Below are 21,380 nucleotides of genomic sequence, written 5' to 3' on the forward strand. Positions count from 1 at the left end.
AATGTGAGGACACTATGCCTTACAGATTGACCAAGGCCTGAAAGACACTTGTTTTATCTGCTTTGCTTTTAATCTTAGAGGGAAGACCAGCCGGTTCTGGCTCCTGCAGCCTGCTGACCCGGGAGGCTGCATCCTCAGATCCCCTTTCACCGCTCTCCACGTGCTAAGCAGGTTGGCATCAGTTCATTCACTTGAGACAATACAAAGGGCAAGGTTTTCACTGGACACACACCTCCCAGCAATCGGAGTCCCAACAAGTCGCTACCCTTGGCACTCATACAATGCTATTGTGACCATTTCCCAAAAGCATTCGCAGATTTAGAAGAATGGGTCTGGGAGCCCTCCAAGATTTTAGATCTCCCCATTCAACCACACACCTACTGGATCAGTTTAGCGGAAAATGGAAGTAGGTTGTACCCTAAGCTTTAAAAATAATCCATGTATGTAAGATTGTACCTTTGCCTTTACTCCAGGTTCAGTTTGTGAAACTCGGGAAGACCGATATGACCTTCATTAAGACTTTTCATTCCTTAAACAGACCGTTGTTGGGTCCCTCCTAAGGGGAAGGATGCCGGTGCTGGAAGTAGAGACAAGGCTCCTTCCACGGTGCTCTACGGGGAAAGGGAGATAAGCAGATGTCTCAGGAGAGAATGCAGGTGTGTGATGGGATAAAGGGTCACCCTGGTGAGAACAAAGGAAAGGAGCATTGTTCCAATGGAGGCACAAATAAGGCAGGAACTCTAGGCCATTGTGTATGTGTCACAGCGTGGGAGAACGAATGCACGGACCATTCCAAGAACCATAACTGTAAGAAAGACGAGGCCAGGCCAGATGCTGCGAAGTTACAACGCCAGACTGAGAACCCTGGTTTTTTTTTACCTAGCACGGAGGAGCATGAGGGGAGGTAATACTCCAGCTGGCTGTGCAGGGGTGGGGGCTGGGAGAGAGGAGGCTGCAAAAGCAATCCTCCAAGGGCAGACAGCAGAGCAGGCCACAGCAACAGGAGTGGATAGAAGTGGCCACGAGGGGCACATGGGTGACTCTGTCAGTTGAGCATCTGACTTTGGCTCAGGTTGTGGTCTCACGGTTCGTGAGTTCAAACCCCACACTGGGCTCTCTGCTGTCAACCTGTTGGTGCAGAACCCACTTTGGATCCTGTGTCGCCCTCTCTCTGCCCCTCCCCCGCTCGCACTCTCTCAAAAAATAAAACATTAAAAAAAGAGGAGTGGCATTTGGGAGACTCGGGATTAGTACAAACCACAGGAACTTACCGTCATGAAAGTATGAAGAAGGTGAGGCAGACGCTGAGCACTATTCCATGTGAATACCTGAGTGGCCTCCATGGGCTGGCTGGCTCTCACTATTTAAACATTTCTTATAGTTATTATTCATATCTTGCATTGAGCTCTCGTTTTAAGCTCTTAAACATCTCTGGGACAAGTGGAAGAATTATTTCAATCCTTCTTTTTACAGCTGAAAGAACTAAGACCAGGGAAGCTTAGCCCTGACCAGGGAACCTCAGTAACCCAACCTACTGGTGCAGAGCTGGGATAAGAGATCAGGAGTCCCTATTACACAAACCAACGAAACACAGATCACTCAGAACTGTCCTGCTGGCATGTTTCCGGCCTCCATGTGACAGAGTTCATAGACCTTTATACCAAGAGCTGTGCTGTGAGGTGGTTTCCTGATAACGTCCATTCTAAAAGCCAATGGAAAGCCACCAGTGCATGGAATCATTAAAAAAAAAAAAAAAAAAAAAAAAAAAAATAGACGCACCCAGGTCTCAGGTCTTACACCTACATACCATTGGTGGAACCAAATTACCCTCATCCGATGCTACTTTCACACTCAAGTTTTTCCATCATCAAATTTTTAACAGAACAATGCGCCTAAAAAGCAGGTAAAGTGGGGGCGCCTGGCTGGCTCTCCGGGTTGTAAGTTTGAGCCCCAAGTTGGGGGGCTTGAAAAAATAATCAATAAATAAAAAGCAGGTAAAGAAATTCACTGACGGGGCGCCTGGGTGGCTCAGTCGGTTAAGCGGCCGACTTCAACTCAGGTCACGATCTCGCGGTCCGTGAGTTCGAGCCCCGCGTCGGGCTCTGGGCTGATGGCTCAGAGCCTGGAGCCTGCTTCCGATTCTGTGTCTCCCTCTCTCTCTGCCCCTCCCCCGTTCATGCTCTGTCTCTCTCTGTCTCAAAAATAAATAAAACGTTAAAAAAAAAAATTTTTTTAAAAAAAAAAGAAAAGAAATTCACTGACAAAGGTTTAGGTGTTTTAAGACTTTAATGTCCTCCACATAGTCATGAGAAAATACTGACAACGGATAAACAATAGGGGAAAAGACTCTTCAGCAAAGATCTTCCGAAACTCACAGCATCACTGGTCCAACACTCTAAAGAGAACCGTCAAGTGAACAAAGGAGAACGGAGTTTAACAGAGAATTTTAATTTAACAGCCTCACTGAAAAATGAAGAGCAAAGCCACCAAGCAACCTTCTCTTCTCCCCACTAAAAGGAACGTAAAAGGGAATTTGGGAACTTTGAAATCTTGCAAAGCAGTTTTTTTAAGAGGGAAGAGAGAGGGGAGGGACATACCGTTGCAAGCGTAACGCATACTATGTGAGATCGATGATTCTAAGGTCTCTACATGCATCACTAGGAACCATATTATTAGAAACATGTTGCATAGAATATAAACTATTGGGTATTAAAAAACACACCTTGCTATATAAACATACAGTATATCACTTTTATCTCTTTATGAGAATAACAGTATAAAGAAAGATCCCCAGTTTGCCTTTTAGCCTAGAACCCCTAAACACTCACTACCTGGTCAGTGTGGACTTGGAAGTAACAGGTGCAGAACCCAGGACACCCCTCTGTGTCATTCTGTAAAGGATCAAGATTCAGCACCTAGAGGTCCCCACCCAGCCTCCATGCCTTGTTTTTGTGTTTCCAGAAAAAGTAACTTCAATTTGCATAATTGAGTCCACAGGCGAGTTTGAATACTGAGATCTAGCCAGGAAAAGTAGCAGCAAGGACAAAATCAGCTGGAACTCACTAGGAAAGCAAAAGGTTTTTAAAATGCTTCCAGTTCAAGTCAGAATTAAGGTGGTGGCCATTAAGTCTCCCCAGCTTTGCACAGCTGTGGACATGTTGCTGTTCTTTGAAAAACGAGATCTATGATAAGCATGTTCACCCGAGAAAAATACCGTGTCTGCTAAGTTTTTGTCGTCATTGCCGAGTTACTTTCAATTTTGTACACTGTTCAAGGGCAGAGTACACACTGGTTAAGATGTGTTCACAGCTGATGCATCTCCAGAAAGTTCTTCATGTAGGCAGCCAGCTTCTGCACATCCTCAATCGTGACGGCGTTATACAGAGACGCCCGGATGCCTCCCACAGACCTAGAGGGACCAAAGAGGCCACCATGAAGAACAAAAGCATCCAATTTAGCATCAAGACAACTGTCTTTCCAGTTCCCAGTCACCCGCTCCTGAGACCGACGCAGCACCTGAGGCCAGCATGCCCAACCTGTCACCTGAAAGCCTCACAGATGGCCAGGAGCTTCAAACCTCTCATCATGAGGAAATTCTCCCAAATGCAGTGAAGGACCATCATGCTCACACATGACCTAGATTAACTCAGCTACCCATGGGCCTGCCGGGTAGGGAGGAGGGGGCCAGCAACCACTGCAGGACAGATGTCTCACCTCCCACGTGGCGAGGACACATTTTTTCATAGAGCATGCAGGACTTTCTGATGCCCAGCGGGAGCAAGAGTGATCCTTTCTCACCAGACATGAGACGGCAACCTCTGTGCCGTCATCTAACACATTTTCAAAAGTAATGTTGACAAAAGCCTGTAGATGTGGCTCCACCACGCACCCAGCCAGGGAATCATGCTAAGGGCTCTATAAGCAAGAGGAGAGGGGCGCCTGGCTGGCTCAGCCAGTAGAGCATGCGACTCTTGATCTCAGCCCTGTGTTGGGTGTGGAGATCACTTAAAAATAAAATCTACGGGGTACCTGTGTGGCTCAGTTGGTGAAGCGTCCAACTTCGGCTCAGGTCATGATCATCCCGTTTGTGAGTTTGAGCCCCGCATCCGGCTCTGTGCTTACAGCTCAGAGCCTAGAGCCTAGAGCCTGTTTCCGATTCTGTGTGTCTCTCTCTCTGCCCCTCCCCCGTGCGTGCTCACTCTCTCTCTCTCTCTCTCTCTCTCTCTCTCTCTCTCTCTCTCAGAAATAATAAATGAATAAACTTAAAAAAATAAATAAATAAAAATTAAAAAAAAAAAAAAAAAAAAACAGAACATTACGCCAGTGACCTGAGCTTCTGATCTGGAAGCATACTCACCTATGCCCTTTCAAGGAGATCATATTGAGTTCGAGAGCTTTATCGAGAAATCTTTTTTCTAAAGCATCATCTCCTTTAGCATTGCCAATGCGGAATGGAATATTCATCTTGCTTCTATTCTGGGGCTCCACCGGACATCTGAAAAGCATGTTTATTATTCGCTACTTTTCCAAAACGTGCGACAGCCATTAACAATCAACAGAAAAATTGTTTTAAACATTTTGTCATTACAATAGAAGATTTAAAAAGTCTGCCCCAGGACATTTATAACTTTTACTTAAGGAGATCATTGTTGCATATGGAACAGTGAGTTAGCACTGCCTTGTATGACTTGTACTTACTTTCCATGAGCCTCAGTTTTCTCACCTAAATAATGGAAATAACACCTCCATTTCAGATTAGTTGTGACAGTTCAGTGGCACAACATACAGCCACATGACAATGTGACATTGTTTCTCTACAAGGCTAGAGAGAAAAAATATGTCAGTCCTAAGAGTGGCTGAAAAACTTAATAATGAACAGCTTTCAAATCACTTGTCAACACTGATTGTCCCAAGCCGTGTGACCTTGAGTAAGTTACTAAACCTCTCTGTTGTGCCTCACTTTCCTCATTTATTGAATAGTGGGAAGAGTAATGGAACATACCTTCTAAGGTTGATGTGAGGATTAAGTGAGCCATGACTTATAGGGAGTTTTTGAGGTATACTGAGGTATGTTTTTAAATGGCCACAAATTCTCTAGAGCTCTCCCAGCAAGAACGGGGTGTCTAGCTCTCCACACCTTTTGAATCTGGGCTGGCCTTGTGACTTGCTTTGACCAAGAGACTGCAACGGAAGTGTTGCTGTGCAACTTGCAAGGGGAATGCGGCCTCCATAGCTGTCCTCTTAAAACATGGCCACCATATTAGCAAGCCTGAGCTAGCCTGCTGGAAAGAGGCCCAGGTAACAGCCAGCACCAATTCCTATACATGTGAGTGAGGTCACTGTAGATCACTGGCTCCAGGTGAATGACCAGATGACCTTGAACGAATAAACGTCCCAAGTGAGAGTGGCTGAAGAACCACCCAGCTAAGCCCAGCCCAACCTACTGACCCAAAGTGATGAGCAAAGAAAATGGCTGTTGCTTTGACAACTGTCTTGCCTGATCTGGGATGCCAAAACAGGTAACTGATACAATCCGAAATAGTGCCTGGAACATATTAAACTATACAAGTATCAGTTAAATTCAACAAATTCATCTTTTTATTCCCAGCACCTTGCTCAAGACTTATACAAACTCTCAAAAATGAAATGATGTGTGAATTTTTATCTAGGAAAGTTTAGAAATTTGACTTCGGTTTCAGATTTGAAAAATAAGCAGCCAAGATTAAGTCCCATTGACAATCAAAGGAGACAAATGGAAGAGCTGACATCTAAACCCAGAATAAAGAAGAGTCAAATATGTAATAACCCCTTCTCCATTTTCAAGCTCATCCTGTTTTGTTCTTACACTTCCACAGGGTGTGATTCATTAAAATTAAACAGCAAATAAAAGCAGTGTGAGGAGGCCCCTGTTAAAAGTTATGCTCTCCCCTAAGGGCACATACATAATTCCTGTTAAAGTTAATAAGAGTCAAGTGCACACCCACAGGCAGAAGAGACGCCAAGGAGGGAAACCAAATATCCGGTAATAGGCTTTGAGCCCGAATTCCACGCACCCCCCTTTCACTAGGTGGTAGGTTTCATGGCTGACATTTAAATTAAAAATTCATTGGCTACCCTCTTGATATTCTGCTGCCTCAGGCTCCCAACAGGAGGGTCCAATTATAGCACAAAGCACGTCTAATTTAAGAAGAGAAAAAAATTAAAAGGAGGAAGAATGAAATATCTTATTTACAGTTCACTCCCACCCCAAATCTACCCCATTCTATCGTGAAAGCAGACGGCAGCAGGAGAGCCATGCATTGGCACACAAGTCGTTCCCTCGAGCCCAAGAGGGTCTCTGGCGTAAGGCTCAAGAAGGGAAGCAAAGATTAAAGGGGATTCACTGCCCCCATCTGGTGTGATGGCCGTATAGGGAATTAAAAAGAACAATGGCTCGCAGAGAACAGAGTGGGAACACCAGAAGGTGGAGAGACCTGCTAGAAAGCTCTTACAAAGAGGTTTCCTGCTTGGAAGAATGAGGGCTTGTGACTAAGGCAGGGGCACTGGGGAGCCTCAAGAATGGGGGGTAAACTCAAATGCCAACAGGGGCCCCGCTGTCATATAAATGAGAACAGGTCCGCAGGCCACACCAGCACAAACTCCTTTTGTTACCTAACAAATGTGACTGCTCCGTTCTTTACCTCCCCAGGGAAATATGCTCCTTCTTGAAACACATGGTCCTCCTGACCAAAGTCCCCCCCACCAGCCCCACTCCACTATCAGGGACACATGGGTTATGAAGTAAGAAATCTGGAGTCGGTTGAGCATCCAGCTTTGGCTCAGGTCATGATCTCACGATTCATGGGTTCAAGCCCTGGTCAGGTTCTGTGCTGACAGCTCAGAGCCTGGAGCCTGCTTCGGATTCTGTGTCTCTCTCTCTCCTGCCTCTCCCCCTATCATGTTCTGTCTCTCTCAAAAATAAACAAACACAAAAAAATTAAAAAATGAAGAAATCTGGATTTTTAAAGATCTTCCCATATTCCGATATCGGCTTAAGTTGTGTTTTAAACACTCTGCAAGGTGCGCCTGGGTGGCTCAGTTGGTTGGGCCTCCGAATCTTAATTTCGGCTCAGGTCATGATCTCGCAGTTTTAGGAGTTGGAGCCCCGCGTGGGCTCTGCGCTGGCAACACAGAGCCTGCCTGAGATTCTCCTTCTTTCCCTGTCCCTCCCCCGCTCATGCTCTCTCCTTCTGTCAAAAATGGTAAAATTAAAATTAAAAATAAAATAAAATAAAATAAAATAAACGCTCTGTGAGCTTTACAAAGCACTGTCGTGGGCTACACTTGGCCACTGCTCCCCAGTGTGCAATCTGCGGAGTTACTACTGAATTTCGGAAGCTAGCAGAAGGAGCCAAGGCTGAGAGAGCTAGGGTGGGTCCTGGTAGGCAGGGTGTAATCAGCCGGGTAATCCCAGGACTACAAAGATTTAAGGAGAAACTCTAAGCAGTGCTTCCCACTATGTCTATGGTAAATGTGGATGTGGGAGGGATTACTGAAAAAGCAGTTCCATGGCCTGATAAATTTAGCAAATCCTGGGGCGCCTGGGTGGCGCAGTCGGTTAAGCGTCCGACTTCAGCCAGGTCACGATCTCACGGTCTGTGAGTTCGAGCCCCGCGTCAGGCTCTGGGCTGATGGCTCGGAGCCTGGAGCCTGTTTCCGATTCTGTGTCTCCCTCTCTCCCTGCCCCTCCCCCGTTCATGCTCTGTCTCTCTCTGTCCCAAAAATAAATAAAAAACATTGAAAAAAAAATTAAAAAAAAAAAAAAATTTAGCAAATCCTGCAGTCACAGGGTTAAACCAGTTTCTTGACTCCTACTAAACTTCCCAGAGCCTGTCATGAATTTCATATGAATTTTAAGCTCCCCGCATGATCAATTCCTATAGGGATACAGTTTTCCTCAAATGCATGCAGCTGAGAAACCCTTTGGGTCTCTGGGATTAGAGCTCCAGAATGACCCCTGAGGAACACAAGGACTTCTCAAGGTTCCGGAGCGGACCGGGTGGGGCAAAGGCACTGCTTCAGCAATCACCCACCTCACAGAGGGGGTGAGGGTTGGCAGGGCACAGGACTTGAGCTTCAGCGATGTCCTTCTGTGAGGAAGCTGAGAAGCACAGGGAGCAAGGAAAAGAATGCACCCGGTGGGACAGAAGCCTGCAAAACACCATCACGAGGCCTCTCTTTACTGCCAGATTTTTTAAATGAAGCTAACTTTAGGGGCACCTGGGTAGCTCAATCAGTTAAGCTTCCCGACTCTTGATTTTGGCTCAGGTTGTGATCTCATGGTTAGTGGGATCGAGACCCAAGCTGGGCTCTGCACTGGAGCCTGTTTAGGATTCTCTCTCCCTCTCTCTCTGCACCTCCCCCACTCAGCCTCGCTCTCTCTCTCCCTCCCTGTCTCTCAAAATAAACATTATTTTAAAGTTAATTTTAAATTTCTATACAACTTATGAAAATCTAGAGTCAAAATGCAGACAGCTACCATCCCCTTCCCCAAGACGGCTACCATCAGTAACCTGGTGTGCATTCCTCAGCATCTTTTTAAACATACAAATGTGTGTGCAGACATGTATATGTATGTTCATGTGTGTATATACACACCTATGCAGGGCTTACAAATATACATGTTGTGGTTTTCTAAGTGAAATAATACATGCATCATCCTTTCCTACCCTTACTTTTTTCTTCTATCCCAATGACAGAACGTGGCCAGCCTCCCACGTCTGTTCACACAGACCTCCCTCACTCTTCTCACCGCACGCGTTACCCGATTAGGATGGACCCTAACTTCTTTCGTCACACCCCTCCTGATGGGCATGCTGGTTGTCTACAGATCTTCACCTAACAGCACTGGACTTGCAGGGACCAAATTAGGCATGTATCTGTATCCACAATTAGGCACACCTCTGTATCCACAAAGAGAAAGGACACAGGCATCTACTTAGACGTAAAACTCCTTGGGCAGAGAGCAAGAGTTTTGAATTCTGATGGGTGATGCAAACGTCACTCCAGAAATATCCAAATTTATACTTGACACACCAAGTGCGTTCCCTTGCCTGATGTTATCCATCTTTTTAATTTCTGCTGATCAGAGGAGAAAAACAAAATCTCCTGATTATAATCTGCATTTCTTAAGGAGGTTGGCATTCATTGCCTATTAGCCAGCTGGGTTTCTTCTGGGTCACTGGCTCAAACCATTAGCAACCACCCCATTTGTATTTGGTTATCGTTTTCCACTTGTGGGCTCTTGCTGAGGATAGTCATTTATATATTTTGCTACTACACATCTTTTCTCATGTCTGTCATTTGTTTTTGTTTTCACTCTATTTGTGATGTCATGAACTGTGTAAATTTTAAAGATTTTCACGTAATTAAGTGTCTTTTACTTCATGGCTTCTGAGTTTTATGGCTTGTTTAGAAAGACCTTCTATACTCCCTATACTTAAACTCTCTCCTATATTTTCTTCTGGTATTTTTATTTCAGTTTCTTGCATTTAGATCTTTTGACTAATTACAACTTGTTTTTTGAGCATGGCATGATGCAAATATCTAACTCTACAATTTGTCTCAGTGGATTACAATGCTTCAAATATCAAAACTTTAGAAAGTTTCGAACACTCTTCTCTAATTTAAAATGCAATTCTCAAGTAGGAGCATCTGGGTGGCTCAGTTGGTTAAGCTTCCAACTTTGGCTCAGGTCATGATCTCACGGTTCTTGAGTTGAAGCCCTACATCTGTCTCTGTGCTAACAGTGTGGAGCCTACTTAGGATTCTCTCTCTTTCTCTCTCTCTCTCTCTCTCTCTCTCTCTCTCTCTCTCTGCTAACAGTGTGGAGCCTACTTAGGATTCTCTCTCTCTCTCTCTCTCTCTCTCTCTCTCTGTCTCTCTCTGTCTGCCATTCCCCTGCCCAAGCTCGCTCTCTCTCTCTCTCAAAATTCATGAATTAATTAATTTTAAAAAATAAAATGCAATTCTCAAGCAAACATGGACAGCTTCTGGCCTTGACTCTTCCACGGACAGTAATACTGTCTGTCCCTATCACTGCCCCACTACATTAACATGGATGAGTTTTAGGAGACTGTACATTAACATTACATTTGGTTAATGTAAATATGTTATTTTTAAAACTCTGCAGCGATCCTTTTGCATTAACTTGCCCAGATGAGCATCTGGATTTACTTGTAGATATTTTATCATTTTTGTGGCTACTACAAATGGGATCTTTTTCTTCATCACGCTTTTCATTGTTATTTCTGGAGTACAGCAAAGTAATCGACATTTACATATTTAGCTGTAACTAATTACAATTCTGACCCTGATCATTTCTAAGGTTTTCCACTGATCCCTGCATTACGAATAGAGAGTCACAGTCTGTGAGTTTTGTAGTTTGCCTAGTGTAGTAGTTAAGGACCCCGGCCCCGGCGCCCCTGGGGTCCTTAATGTGCATATCCTCAAGTGCATATCCTGGCTTGCTCCCGCCTCCCAGCCGCCACCTTCACCTTCACCTGTCTGTGCCTCTGGAAAACAGGCTTACTGTCTGCTTCACGGGGCTGTGCTGTCATAAAATGTGTACCTTAAAGCACCAGGGCTCTGCCTGCTTTGTTTTATGCTAGTGTTATCACTAGACCCATCCATGCTCCCCTCTTTCCTAAGGTCTGATTCCCAAAAGAAGGTAACAAGAAAGGGGACCTCAGGTCTGGATACGGATGCCTTCACTTGGACATCTTTATAATATCAAAATTAGTATCTAATATATAGTGAGCACTGTGTGTCAGGACCATTCTAAGGGCTTCCCATAGTAACACAAAATAATAATATTAGGAACTAACATTTTTTAATTTATTTTTTATTTTTTTAATGTTTACTTATTTACTTTTGAGAGAGAGAGAAAGAGAGCAGAAGCAGAGGAGGGACAGAGGTAGACAGGGAGACACAGAATCCGAAGCAGGCTCCAGGCTCTGAGCTGTCAGCACAGAGCCCAATGCAGGGCTCAAATTCATGAACAGTGAGATCACGACCTGGGCCGAAATAGGACGCTTAACTGACTGAGCCACCCAGGCGCCCCAGGAACTAACTCTTAAGGAATTTTCCCTAGGTGCCAAGTACTTCTTCCAGGGCTTTCTATAAGGTAACCCACGCTAGAACCCTTCTTCTGAACCCTTGTTATATATTCTTTATTCACATGGATTTTCATTTACTTCTCACAACAGTCATAAAAAGTATGTACCATTAGGGCACCTGGGAGACTCAGTTGGTTAAGTGTCCAACTCTTGGTTTGGGCTCAGGTCACGATCTCACAGTTTCAAGAGTTTGAATCCCGTGTCAGGTTCTGCACTGACAGTGTGGAGCCTGCTTGGGATTCTCTCTCTCCCTCTCTCTGCCCCTCCCCCACTGCACTGTCTCTGTCTCTCTCAAAATAAACAAACTAAAAAAAAAAAGTATACCATCATTACACCCAATGTACAGATAAGGAGACAGAGTCTGGAGCAGTTAGGTCATTTGCTAATAAGTGGCAAAGAGGGGTTCACTGTCCACATGGGCTCAAGTCAGGGTCAACCAGCACCATGTGGATGGTTAGACTATGTAATGAACTCAGGGACTTCGAAGGCTGACTTTTCTAGTGTCGGAGTCCATGCCAGGGTCACTGGCAGAGCTGGTACAACCCCCTAGAAACTGCCCAGAACCATGTTCAGTAATGGGCTGCCTTATGAGTTGGGGGAAGCCAAAGTGGAGGGGGGGAACAAAAATAAGGAGCTAGAGGTGGTGGTAAGTGACAAAGTCTAATTCTAGGCTATTTGGTATTCTTTAAAATTGCTCACCTCCCTCGGGGGCCATATGTCTATAGCTGAAAAGACAAGTGAAGAAGTTCCTGAAAATCCAAGTTTTCCAAATCCAAGTACAGGAAGAGCTAGTAAGCACCCACTGCAAACACTGAGTGGGGAGCAAGCAAAAGGCTGCTTGACTCCAGTAACAGGGTCCCACAAGAACGTCAGGCGCCAGGATGACATTTTCTGGGCAGGCAGCCCAGGGCGGATGGAAGTTCCCAGAAAGAGGTTTACTCTGAAGATGAAAATTCCGGGTCAAGGTTGTGCATAAGTAAATGAAAAGTGTTAGGTGGGAAAGTGACCTGATTCCTCAGGAGACAACCCGCCTGCCATGTTGGCTTCAGCTGGCTGTCTTCTGGGAAATGCCAGGCTGCGTGCTTGGAGTATAAGAACCTTGGGGGAAAAAGGAATTCTGGGGTTTCTCAGTGTTTCTCTCCTATGCCTTGTTTTGCTTCTAATTCTCTGGATTCTTCCAGAGGCATTATCATTCTTTCTGTCTTCTCATTTCATGCCTACACATCTCCTTAGAAATAAATGAAGCCAAAAGCTAATAGAAAATTTGGTCTCCCTTCCACAACAGCCAAGTGCTTTCACTCACATTCAGGTTCTGAGCACTGTGGGGGTCAGGAAAGATACCTTATTCTTCTGTGTATCCCAGGGCCTAGAACAAGGTTAGCCCAGAGAAGTGCTCAGGAAAATTTACTGGATGGATGGATGGATGGATGGATGAGCGGGCATGTGGGTCATGATGGGATGGATGGATGGATGGACGGATGTGTGTGGATGGATGATGGATAGATGGATGGATGGATGGATGGATGGATGGATGGATGGATGGACAGGTGTGTGGATGGATGATGGATGGATGGACGGATGGGCATGTGGGTCATGATGGGATGGATGGATGGATGGATGGATGGGTTGGTGGGTGGACAGATGGGTGGATAGAAGGGTAGGTGGGGGGGTAGATGTGTGGATAGGTGGATGTGTGGAAGACTAAACAGGCGGACTAAGTGTGTCTTCAGACCTTTCCAGACCTTCCTTCTCATTCCAGCACAACCATCCCCTCTAGGCAACCCACTCTTAGCTCCCCAAACACAATGTACTTTCTCCCCTCAGTACCTTTGCGGGGCTGGGCCCTGTCTTCCTAAAAATTCCTAAAAGTACTTTTGCCCTCCTCTGACTAACTCTACTCATGCCCAAGGTGCAATCAAGCTCATTCAAAACCCCCCCTACACCTGCAGGCAAAGCATTATCATCTTACTGCTCCAAGCTTATAGTAACTATCACTGAGCCCTTGGCTGTGAACTCCTTGGATCATCTACCAAGCCCCCAGTCTGTACTTGGCTGTTGTGCAGAACCAGAGTAGACAGAAAGCACAACATGCACACCTCTCCCCAGACCACATGTGGGGGAGAAGCCTAAAGGCTAAGGCATCCATCCAAACCCAACTCCCCCAGGGCCTGTGGCTAGAGGGTCACTGCATGCCAAGAACTCACAGGAACAAGCCAAAAGCATTTTAAGGACAGAGGGAGCAGTAGCACGCTGCTTTATCCTACCTACTCCACAAGTACACCCACACCCACCACCCATGGGTGGTCAGGGAGAAGTATTAAAAGTTAGGCCTAAAGCATCATCTTGTCCATCTGTCGTGGCACACTGAATTCTCAAAGAAGAGTATACATTCTCTAGTTCCTATCAGTCAGTTACTATCATGGAACCCAAAGAGTAACAGTCACTAAGGAGGTCTCAGGCTTGGTAAATGAGTATGTGTTTATGTACATGCATACAAATGTGTACACACAAACATACGTGTATGTGTGTACATGTACATACATGCAGCAGAAAGTCTCCTACACCTGTATGCCACCTGGAAGGGGGGGGGGTGGACGCAAACAAAAACACCATCTATTAAGCTCCCTGTGTGCCAGGCACTGTGCTAGGTGCTTCACATTCAGCATTCTGGTGAGAGGTCTATGGTAGGGGACTGGATAGTGGCCCCCCAAAAGGCAGATCCATGTCCTAACCCCTGGAAAAAGGGTCTTTGAGGATGTAATTAAGTTAACGGTCTCTAGTTGACAGAAACCATCTGGGATTATCTGGGTAGGCCCCAAATCCAGCAACCAGAAGCGAGGACACACAGCAAAGGTGAGGTCAGAGACTGGGGTGATGCACCATAGGCCACGGAATGCCTGGAGCCACAAAGAATGGTTCTTCCCTGGAGTCTCTGGGGGGAGCAAAGCCTTCCTGACACCTTGCACCTCAGGCCTCCAGAACATGGAGAATGGATTTCTGTTGCATGAAGCCATCGAGTTAGTGAATCTTTGTTCCAGCACTTCTAGGAGACGAATACAAGGCCCATACGTTTTCTCTGTCCCTCACAGGAGCGGGTCCAGTAGTCAACACACATTCATGAATCTTCTGGTCACCAAAATGTTTTTTTGGTTTTTTAAATTTGTTGTTTGTTTTGTTTTGGTTTTTTTTTTTGAGAGAGAGAGAGAGACAGAGTGCAAGTGAGGGAGGGGCAGAGAAAGAGGGAGACAGAATCTGAAGCAGGCTCCAGGCTCTGAGCTGTCAGCACAGAGCCCGACGCGGGGCTCGAACCCACAAACCATGAGATCATGACCTGAGCTGAAGTCGGTGCTCAACCGACTAAGCCACCCAGGCTCCCCAGTCACAAAAATGTTTAACTAGAAGTCTCCTCATTCACAGACTGCAGGCCTGGGATGGGAATATTTGTCCTGTAATAACGGAAGCAGTGAACTTCTAAAAAGGTAGGCGACCTGGCTGAGGGGATCAGGAGTAGGTGTTTATACCAAGAGCCTCCAGTGAAGTCCGTACATAAAGGGGAGCGCTTCCAGCAAATCTGCGTGATTTTTCCCGAGGGATGTACCAAGGATGCAGACAGAGGGAGAAGGGGTCTGCCCCAGGAAGAACTGAGACTCTTCCCCAGGAGAGATCTTTGGTGTGAGAAACATCACCACCCCCCAGGAAACAGGTCCCTAGGCCGGCGATTCCGCAGGTGGGGCCGTACAAGGGGAGAACCCACCTGCCTCCAACCGCTGGGGCCCATGACCACCCAGCTCACTGGCACTTCAACATCAAGAAAGGGAAACGTGTCCATTTCTCAAAGGCACACGTCATATACACGCGTGAAAATTCACAAGAGGCAAGGAGCACCCGGGTGGCTCAGTCAGTTTGGTGTCCGACTCCAGCTCAGGTCACAGTCTCACGACTCCATGAGTTTGAGCTCCACATCAGGCTCACTGTCATCAGCACAGAGCCCACTCTGGATCCTCTGTTCCCCTCTCTCTCTGCCCCTCCCCCGCTTGCGTGCTCTCAAAAATAAATGAAACCTTTTAATTAATTAATTAAAGAAAATAAATTCACAAGAGGCAAGATGTGAGAGAAAGTCCATCAACTTACACGTAGAATCCTTGCGAATTATCAATGATGTCATAAATCATCTGCGATTTGACGGAGCTGAGGTTCTCCATGGCTGCTGCACCGCCGTTGTTCTTGATCCACTCCAGGACCAAGCCCATGACATAGATGCTGAAGTAAAGATTAAAAAAAAAAGAAAATCCATCTAGTTCAGCTTGGCAAAGGTGGAAAGACATTCAAGCCGACTGTTGTTTTGCAGCAAGCATCCTCCCCACCCCCACCCAGTTAACCCTTCACTTCCTACACTCACAGAGCCCATACTTCCCATAGTTTGTACCATTCACTCCTTTATTTTGTATTTCTCTGGGCCCACGATCTGGACTCTATGGTTGTGGAACACCTGAAGCACAGTGTTCACCTTCTCTACAGCAGAGCCCTCACAGGGGGCCCAGGGCCCCCACCTGGAGGGAGAAGTGTGGTATGGCACTAGGAGCAGGGGCTCCAAGTCAGTCTTGACTCTGGTCCCACTGCTGCCACTAAGACTACCCAGGATTAGTCACCTTGGAAATCCAAACCCCGGCTTTCCCATCTGGAAAGACGGACACCTACCACCCTATGCTGGCCACCTGGCATTTCAGCTGTCCCAATCTTCCTAACCCCACGCCCACCCGACGGGCAGACCCAGCAGGGTCCCTTGTCCTCTGGTCTCAGAGCTGGGCAGGGGACCTAACGGGGCCGATCAGAGCCCTCCCTGGGATTCTCTGACCTGGGAGTGAGGACAAAGAGGCAGACCTAGCGCTGGTCAAAGTGTGAGACTTGAGTAAGAACATGTGACAGAGACTCATCTGCTTTCCAGCAGAAAGAAGCAAGGATCAGAAACGGAGAGCACGTGGGGTGGGATTTGTGTCCCTGGTTCCAGGAGGAGCCACTGCACCCCAGCCCCTCCTGGAGCTTGGCAGTGTTCCTCTCTGAGCCAAAATGTCAGCTCGGCCACCTGTGAGACATCGGGGCTCGAGGGGACCTTAGGAGACAGATCGGGTGAAGTGCTTAGTGCAGGGTCTGGCACGTGGCAGGTAGGTGACACAAGTGTAGTCAACAGCATCTTCATTACGAAGTGCTCATAACTGCACTGAACACACATGTTGAAGAGCAGTGGATGGTTTCCCAGTGGCCTTCTGAAAGCCCATCTCTCTCTTTTTTTTAAGTTTATTTATTTTGAGAGAGAGAGCGTGTGTGTGCACCAGAGGAGGTGCAGAGAGAGAGAAAGAGAGAGAGAGAGAGAGAGAGAGAGAGAGAGAGAGAGAGAGAATCTCAAGCAGGCTCTGTGCCTGAGCCACCCAGGCCCTGAAAGCCCATCTCTTAAAGGAGCAAACAGCTCCGTGTGCCCCTCACTGAAAGTTTGTGGGGGCAGGAGCACAGGTCTCCAAGGGAAGAGATACCATCCACTTGAGCTGGGAATATGCAGATCAGCTCTCGGCTGTGCACTCTCCAGGAGTGGAAAAGAGGTCCCCACCAGGGATCTGTGCAAACCAAGTGGCCAGGAGTCAATGCCCAGCAAAGATCTGGGGTGCTAACCCCTGGACAAGAGCTGCCTCGTTCATTAACACCACGGGTCTGTTACCACCGTGACAGGTTGAAGAAGGAGATCACTGGATCTGGAAAGCACTCTAATGGCCAGAAGCTTGTCCCAGAGGAAGCCCAAGGCACCAAGTGGCTCATTCACTGTGTCAACCTGGTAGGTAGAGGACCCCGGTGTTTCCATCCCCAGAAGTTAGCAGAAGCCAATGCTGGGCTGCTCAGTAGGCAGTGGGCAGACAGCAGCCTGCACCCACAGACGTGTAATAGCCTCTCCAGAAGCTTCCCCAGCTTGAGGAGTGAGAAACAGTAGCTAGTGGCAAAAAGGGAAGAGAGAATAGAGTGGAGAACAGCCCCTGAGTAATTTAGAGCCTCAGCTGCAGCTCTGTGGATAACGACTGAGAAAGCAGAGGGACAAAGTGGAAAGAAGAAAGGCAGAGGAGTGTATTCCAACATCTAGTATGGGGCCAGGCAGCCTGCTAGTTGTTCCTTCTTTTCTTGATCACAATAATCCTGAGGTCAGAGCTACCATCATCCCATTTCACAGATGAGGAAACTGACGTTTGGGGAATTTAATTTGGCTAATGTCACCCATGTAGTGGCTGATAGAGCCAGGATGGCAACCCCGCCTGGTCGGACTCCAAAGCCTGGGCTTTTTTCGCAGTAACCAAGGCATCTGGTTTCGTAGGGGCTCCAGGACCCTCAGCCACTACCTCACCGGCTAGTGGGGCAGCCAGGCTGGCACCAAAGCTCAGACACAGCTGCCCGTGCGGCTGCTAGAGCAGCTTCACAGCACACCTGTGTGGATGTGTGTGTGTTCCAGATAGGACGGTGCCCGCCTCTCTCTCTCTCCGAAAAAAAAAAGGGGGGGGAGCCTGGGTGGCTCAGCCAGTTGAGCGGCCGACTTCGGCTCAGGTCATGGTCTCATGGTTTGTGAGTTCGAGCCCCACATCGGGCTCACTGCTGATAGCACGAAGCCCGCTTCGGATCCTCTGCCCCTTTCTCTCTCTGCCTCCCCACCCCCCCCCCCCCCCCACTGCCCCGGCTCTCTCCCTCTCAAAAATAATAATATAAACATTAAAAAAAAACACAGATATGACACTGCCCACCCACTCCTCTGTTCGGTGACCCGCTCTAGAACTCCCTTCTAACCCCAAACTCACTCTCCCATGAACCACAGAAGCACACCCCGCCCCATGACCCAGGCAAAGCCACTGGTGCCTATTCACTGACCGTACCCTTCCAAGGCCGCATTTCGCTTTCACCTATAGCTTTGTTATCCTAGCGTTCCCTAGCTGCTTTCTCGCTACTCAAATCCAAGGCTGCAGCAAGGTCCACAGTCCCAGCCAGTTCTCCGCACCAACACACTGCCCTCTCCGTAGCTGTCATGCTCAGACTCAGTGCTAATCTTAATGGGATCTGAGCAGGCGCTCGGCAGAAAGCCCTCCCGTCTTCCATGCTGTCCCAGAGCCGGCACCTGGAGCCTCGCCTATGAAGCCTCAGCATGAGGCAGACCGCTCGGAAGGAAGCGGGTTCTCCCTGTGGCTTCCGATTCATTATCAACTCAAGCTTCTAGCCCCACACAATCCAAACTCTTCAAACTATAGGGACCCTAAATGTTCGGTCTCAATTCTCCCCATTAACCAATTTAACATGCCTGATTCATGCCTTCACTTCTAAAATGCCACCTAAATCACACAGCATAGGTTTACCATCGAAGCTTGTCTATTAAGTTACTAAATAAATCACAGTAGATCCATTCTGTGGAATACCACTGGAACACCATACAGCAATTCAAAGCGGGGGGGGGGGGGGTGGGGAAGGCAGGTATTTGAGCTTATATCGCATAGCATAGTGTTCGCGGCAGATTGTGGGGTAGAAAAAAGAAATTTACAGAATAGTCTACAGGGTAAAGTCCCACTCACATAACTAAATACAGCTCTGTATATCTGCATACGCCCAGTTAAGGGTCTGTCGGGACCCACAACGAGCAGTGAATAGTGGTTACCCCGGCCGGTTCTGCTCACTTCAGAAATCTTTGCTAGGAACACATTAGGCGGCTCAGTTGGTCAAGTGGCCAACTCTTGATTTCAGCTCAGGTCATGATCTCAGTTTGTGGGTTCAAGCTTCGCACTGGGCTCTGCACTTACAGCATGGAGCCTGCTTGGGATTCTCTCCGTCTCTCCCTTCCTCTCTCTCTTTGCCTGCCACCCCCCGCCCCCGACGCCCTTTACCCGACCTGAAAATAAATTAACTAAAAAAAAAATAAAATTATTAAAAAAAAAGAATACATGTTAACTTTTTAAAGCAATACAAATACTCTCTGTGCACTAAGGCTTAGAAAAGCACACCAGAAATCCTCAGAAAAACTCTCCCTGGCTGTTTGTTCTGAAGATTCTAACTGCAGAAACTCATCTGCTTCTAGGGCTCATGAGGAGCAAGGCTAAGGCCCTGAGCAGGCCCTCACTCCTACTCTGGTAAGAGAGGCGGCCTTGATTAACGGGGTTATTTTCTTATTAGTTACTTTATCTCGTACTACAGAGAAAAAACAAATATATACTTACAGGGTCAGAGAACTATTTGTGGGTACAGAGGGAAGTGTGTGTACCTTCTTGCCTGTGCATTCATTGGGCTTAGCGTGATGTACTAAAGGGTTAAAACAGAAGGCCCACGCGATCCTTTATTCCACCCTAATTCACAGCTCAGGGCTACAGGCAACTATGTGAAGCATTACCCAGCCCAGTTCACACAAAATGCCCAGAGCCAATGGTCATTCAGCTCTGATTTTAAAAGGAAAAAAAAAAAAAAAGTCTTCTTTTCAAACAACTTGGAGCCTTTTCAAGGACTTCTGTGTGATTCAAAGCTCAGGAGTCTTCTGCCTGTATTATCGGCTCACATTCAAGGATCGGGGAGGGCATCTGGCACAAATCTTATCTCTAACTTGGGGTTTGTTCTCACTGCGCAAGCTAAAATTTTCTAACCTTGAAGGCTTAAGTACCAACAAATGGACTAAGTTGGTTTTCCAAGCCATAGATTTACGGTAATTGGTCAATTGAACGGACTTTTATTTCTCTCCTGTTCTCTTCTTTCGGGGTAAGAGAAAGGACGGCAACTTCCAGGGGGTCTTGGTCAGAACACATTTGAAACTGGTCTTTCTCTGCTACGTTTACACTATTCTAATCGAATATTAATGATTCTGCCCCTCGATGGTCTCAGCACTGTTCTGATCTGCCCGGGGGGAAAAGTTTTGCCCCTTTTCTGCCCTTGTTTCTGGTTCAGCCTCCTCTCCTGAGGCAGGAAAGCTCTGGGGAGGCAGTGACGGCCCTCCTCCACCCAATGTAACCCTCCTCCAGGTGACCAGCTGAGGTGACCAGCTGAGCTGACTGGTCAAGGCCCAGGCTGAGGCCTGCACAGGAGCTGGTAGGGGAGGGACCCTACATGAGAGTCACTGAAGAGTCCCTCTCTGTGTCTCTGGGTCTGACTCCACACACTGTTGTCTCCTATCATTTTGTCATATTTATTAGACAGACTGACCTGCTTTCTCACTGTTCCCACTGACTTTTCACCCTAATATTAACAAACAAACAGCATTTTAACATATTCATTGTATGTTTTAGAATTTGCTTCCGGTAACAGTTACCAGAGAAGGTGCCAGAGAGTGTGCCCTCCCCCCCCCCCCCCGCCCCTCCAGGCTGTGCTGTGATCTGAACTTGCCAGCTTTCAGACCACATTTCAGGACAGTGTTCCCCCCACCTCCTCCTGGAGCCCACGGTGGTCTCTGTCTCACCCTGAAAGACCCACCTGATGGTGAGCCAGGCCTTGGCCCCACCTTCTATAACAGGGAGGACAAACACCACCTGTCACCGTGCAGCCTGGCACCTAAGCCCCTTCCCCAGGCCCCCCTGCACCTGCATCCTCACCACTCGGCACTTCCAACTTGTTTCCAACTTGGCCAGTGATCACTGGCGCCTGGAACTGCCTGGAACCCCAGAAATAGGACCGATTGACAAGAGGTTCAGCCCCACTGTCCCCACCCTTAACAGGCATTTCAGAAACATTTTCAACCAGGGTGAAACAGAGTGGAGTTTAGAAGTGACCAGGACAGTAACCACTAGAACACCCCATTCCCCAAGGAAAACAGGAGACACAAATTAGCTGCTGTGCCCCCGTCAGCGGTGCAGAAATCCAGTGGAAATTTCCATCAGAATTTTAACTTTGAGGGGCACCTGGGTGGCTCAGTCGGTTAAGCATCTGACTTTGGCTCAGGTCACAATCTCACAGTTCGTGAGTTCCAGCCCCGCATCCGGCTGTTTGCTGTCAACACAGAGCCTGCTTTGGCTCCTCTGCCCCCACCCCCGCTCTCTGCCTCTCCCCCTGCTCATTCTCTCTCTCTCTCTCTCTCAAAATAAATAAATTAACCTAAAAAAAAAAAGAATTCTGGGGCACCTGGATGGCTCAGTTGGTTGAGCATCTGACTTCAGCTCAAGTCATGATCTCATGGTTCCTGGGTTCCAGACCCGCAATCGGCCTCTGCGCTGACAGCTCAGAGCCTGAAGCCTG

The 21,380-nt window shown here is 47.3% G+C and overlaps 1 protein-coding gene across 1 annotated transcript in view; it reads right to left on the reverse strand.

Moving 5' to 3' along the window:
• Positions 1–2,267: 2,267 nt before the first annotated feature.
• LOC131492035 (phosphoserine aminotransferase) overlaps positions 2,268–21,380 on the reverse strand; it is a 33,097-nt gene continuing 13,984 nt past the window's right edge. The window contains exons 7-9 of the mRNA XM_058695642.1: positions 15,288–15,416; positions 4,358–4,495; positions 2,268–3,409 (exon numbers count right to left, since the gene is read on the reverse strand). Coding sequence (XP_058551625.1) covers positions 3,304–3,409; positions 4,358–4,495; positions 15,288–15,416 — 373 coding nt within the window. The 3' untranslated portion in view covers positions 2,268–3,303. The remainder of the gene's footprint in view (positions 3,410–4,357; positions 4,496–15,287; positions 15,417–21,380) is intronic.

This window comes from Neofelis nebulosa, chromosome 12, assembly GCF_028018385.1.
Source record: "Neofelis nebulosa isolate mNeoNeb1 chromosome 12, mNeoNeb1.pri, whole genome shotgun sequence".
Classification (NCBI taxonomy): Eukaryota; Metazoa; Chordata; class Mammalia; order Carnivora; family Felidae; genus Neofelis; species Neofelis nebulosa.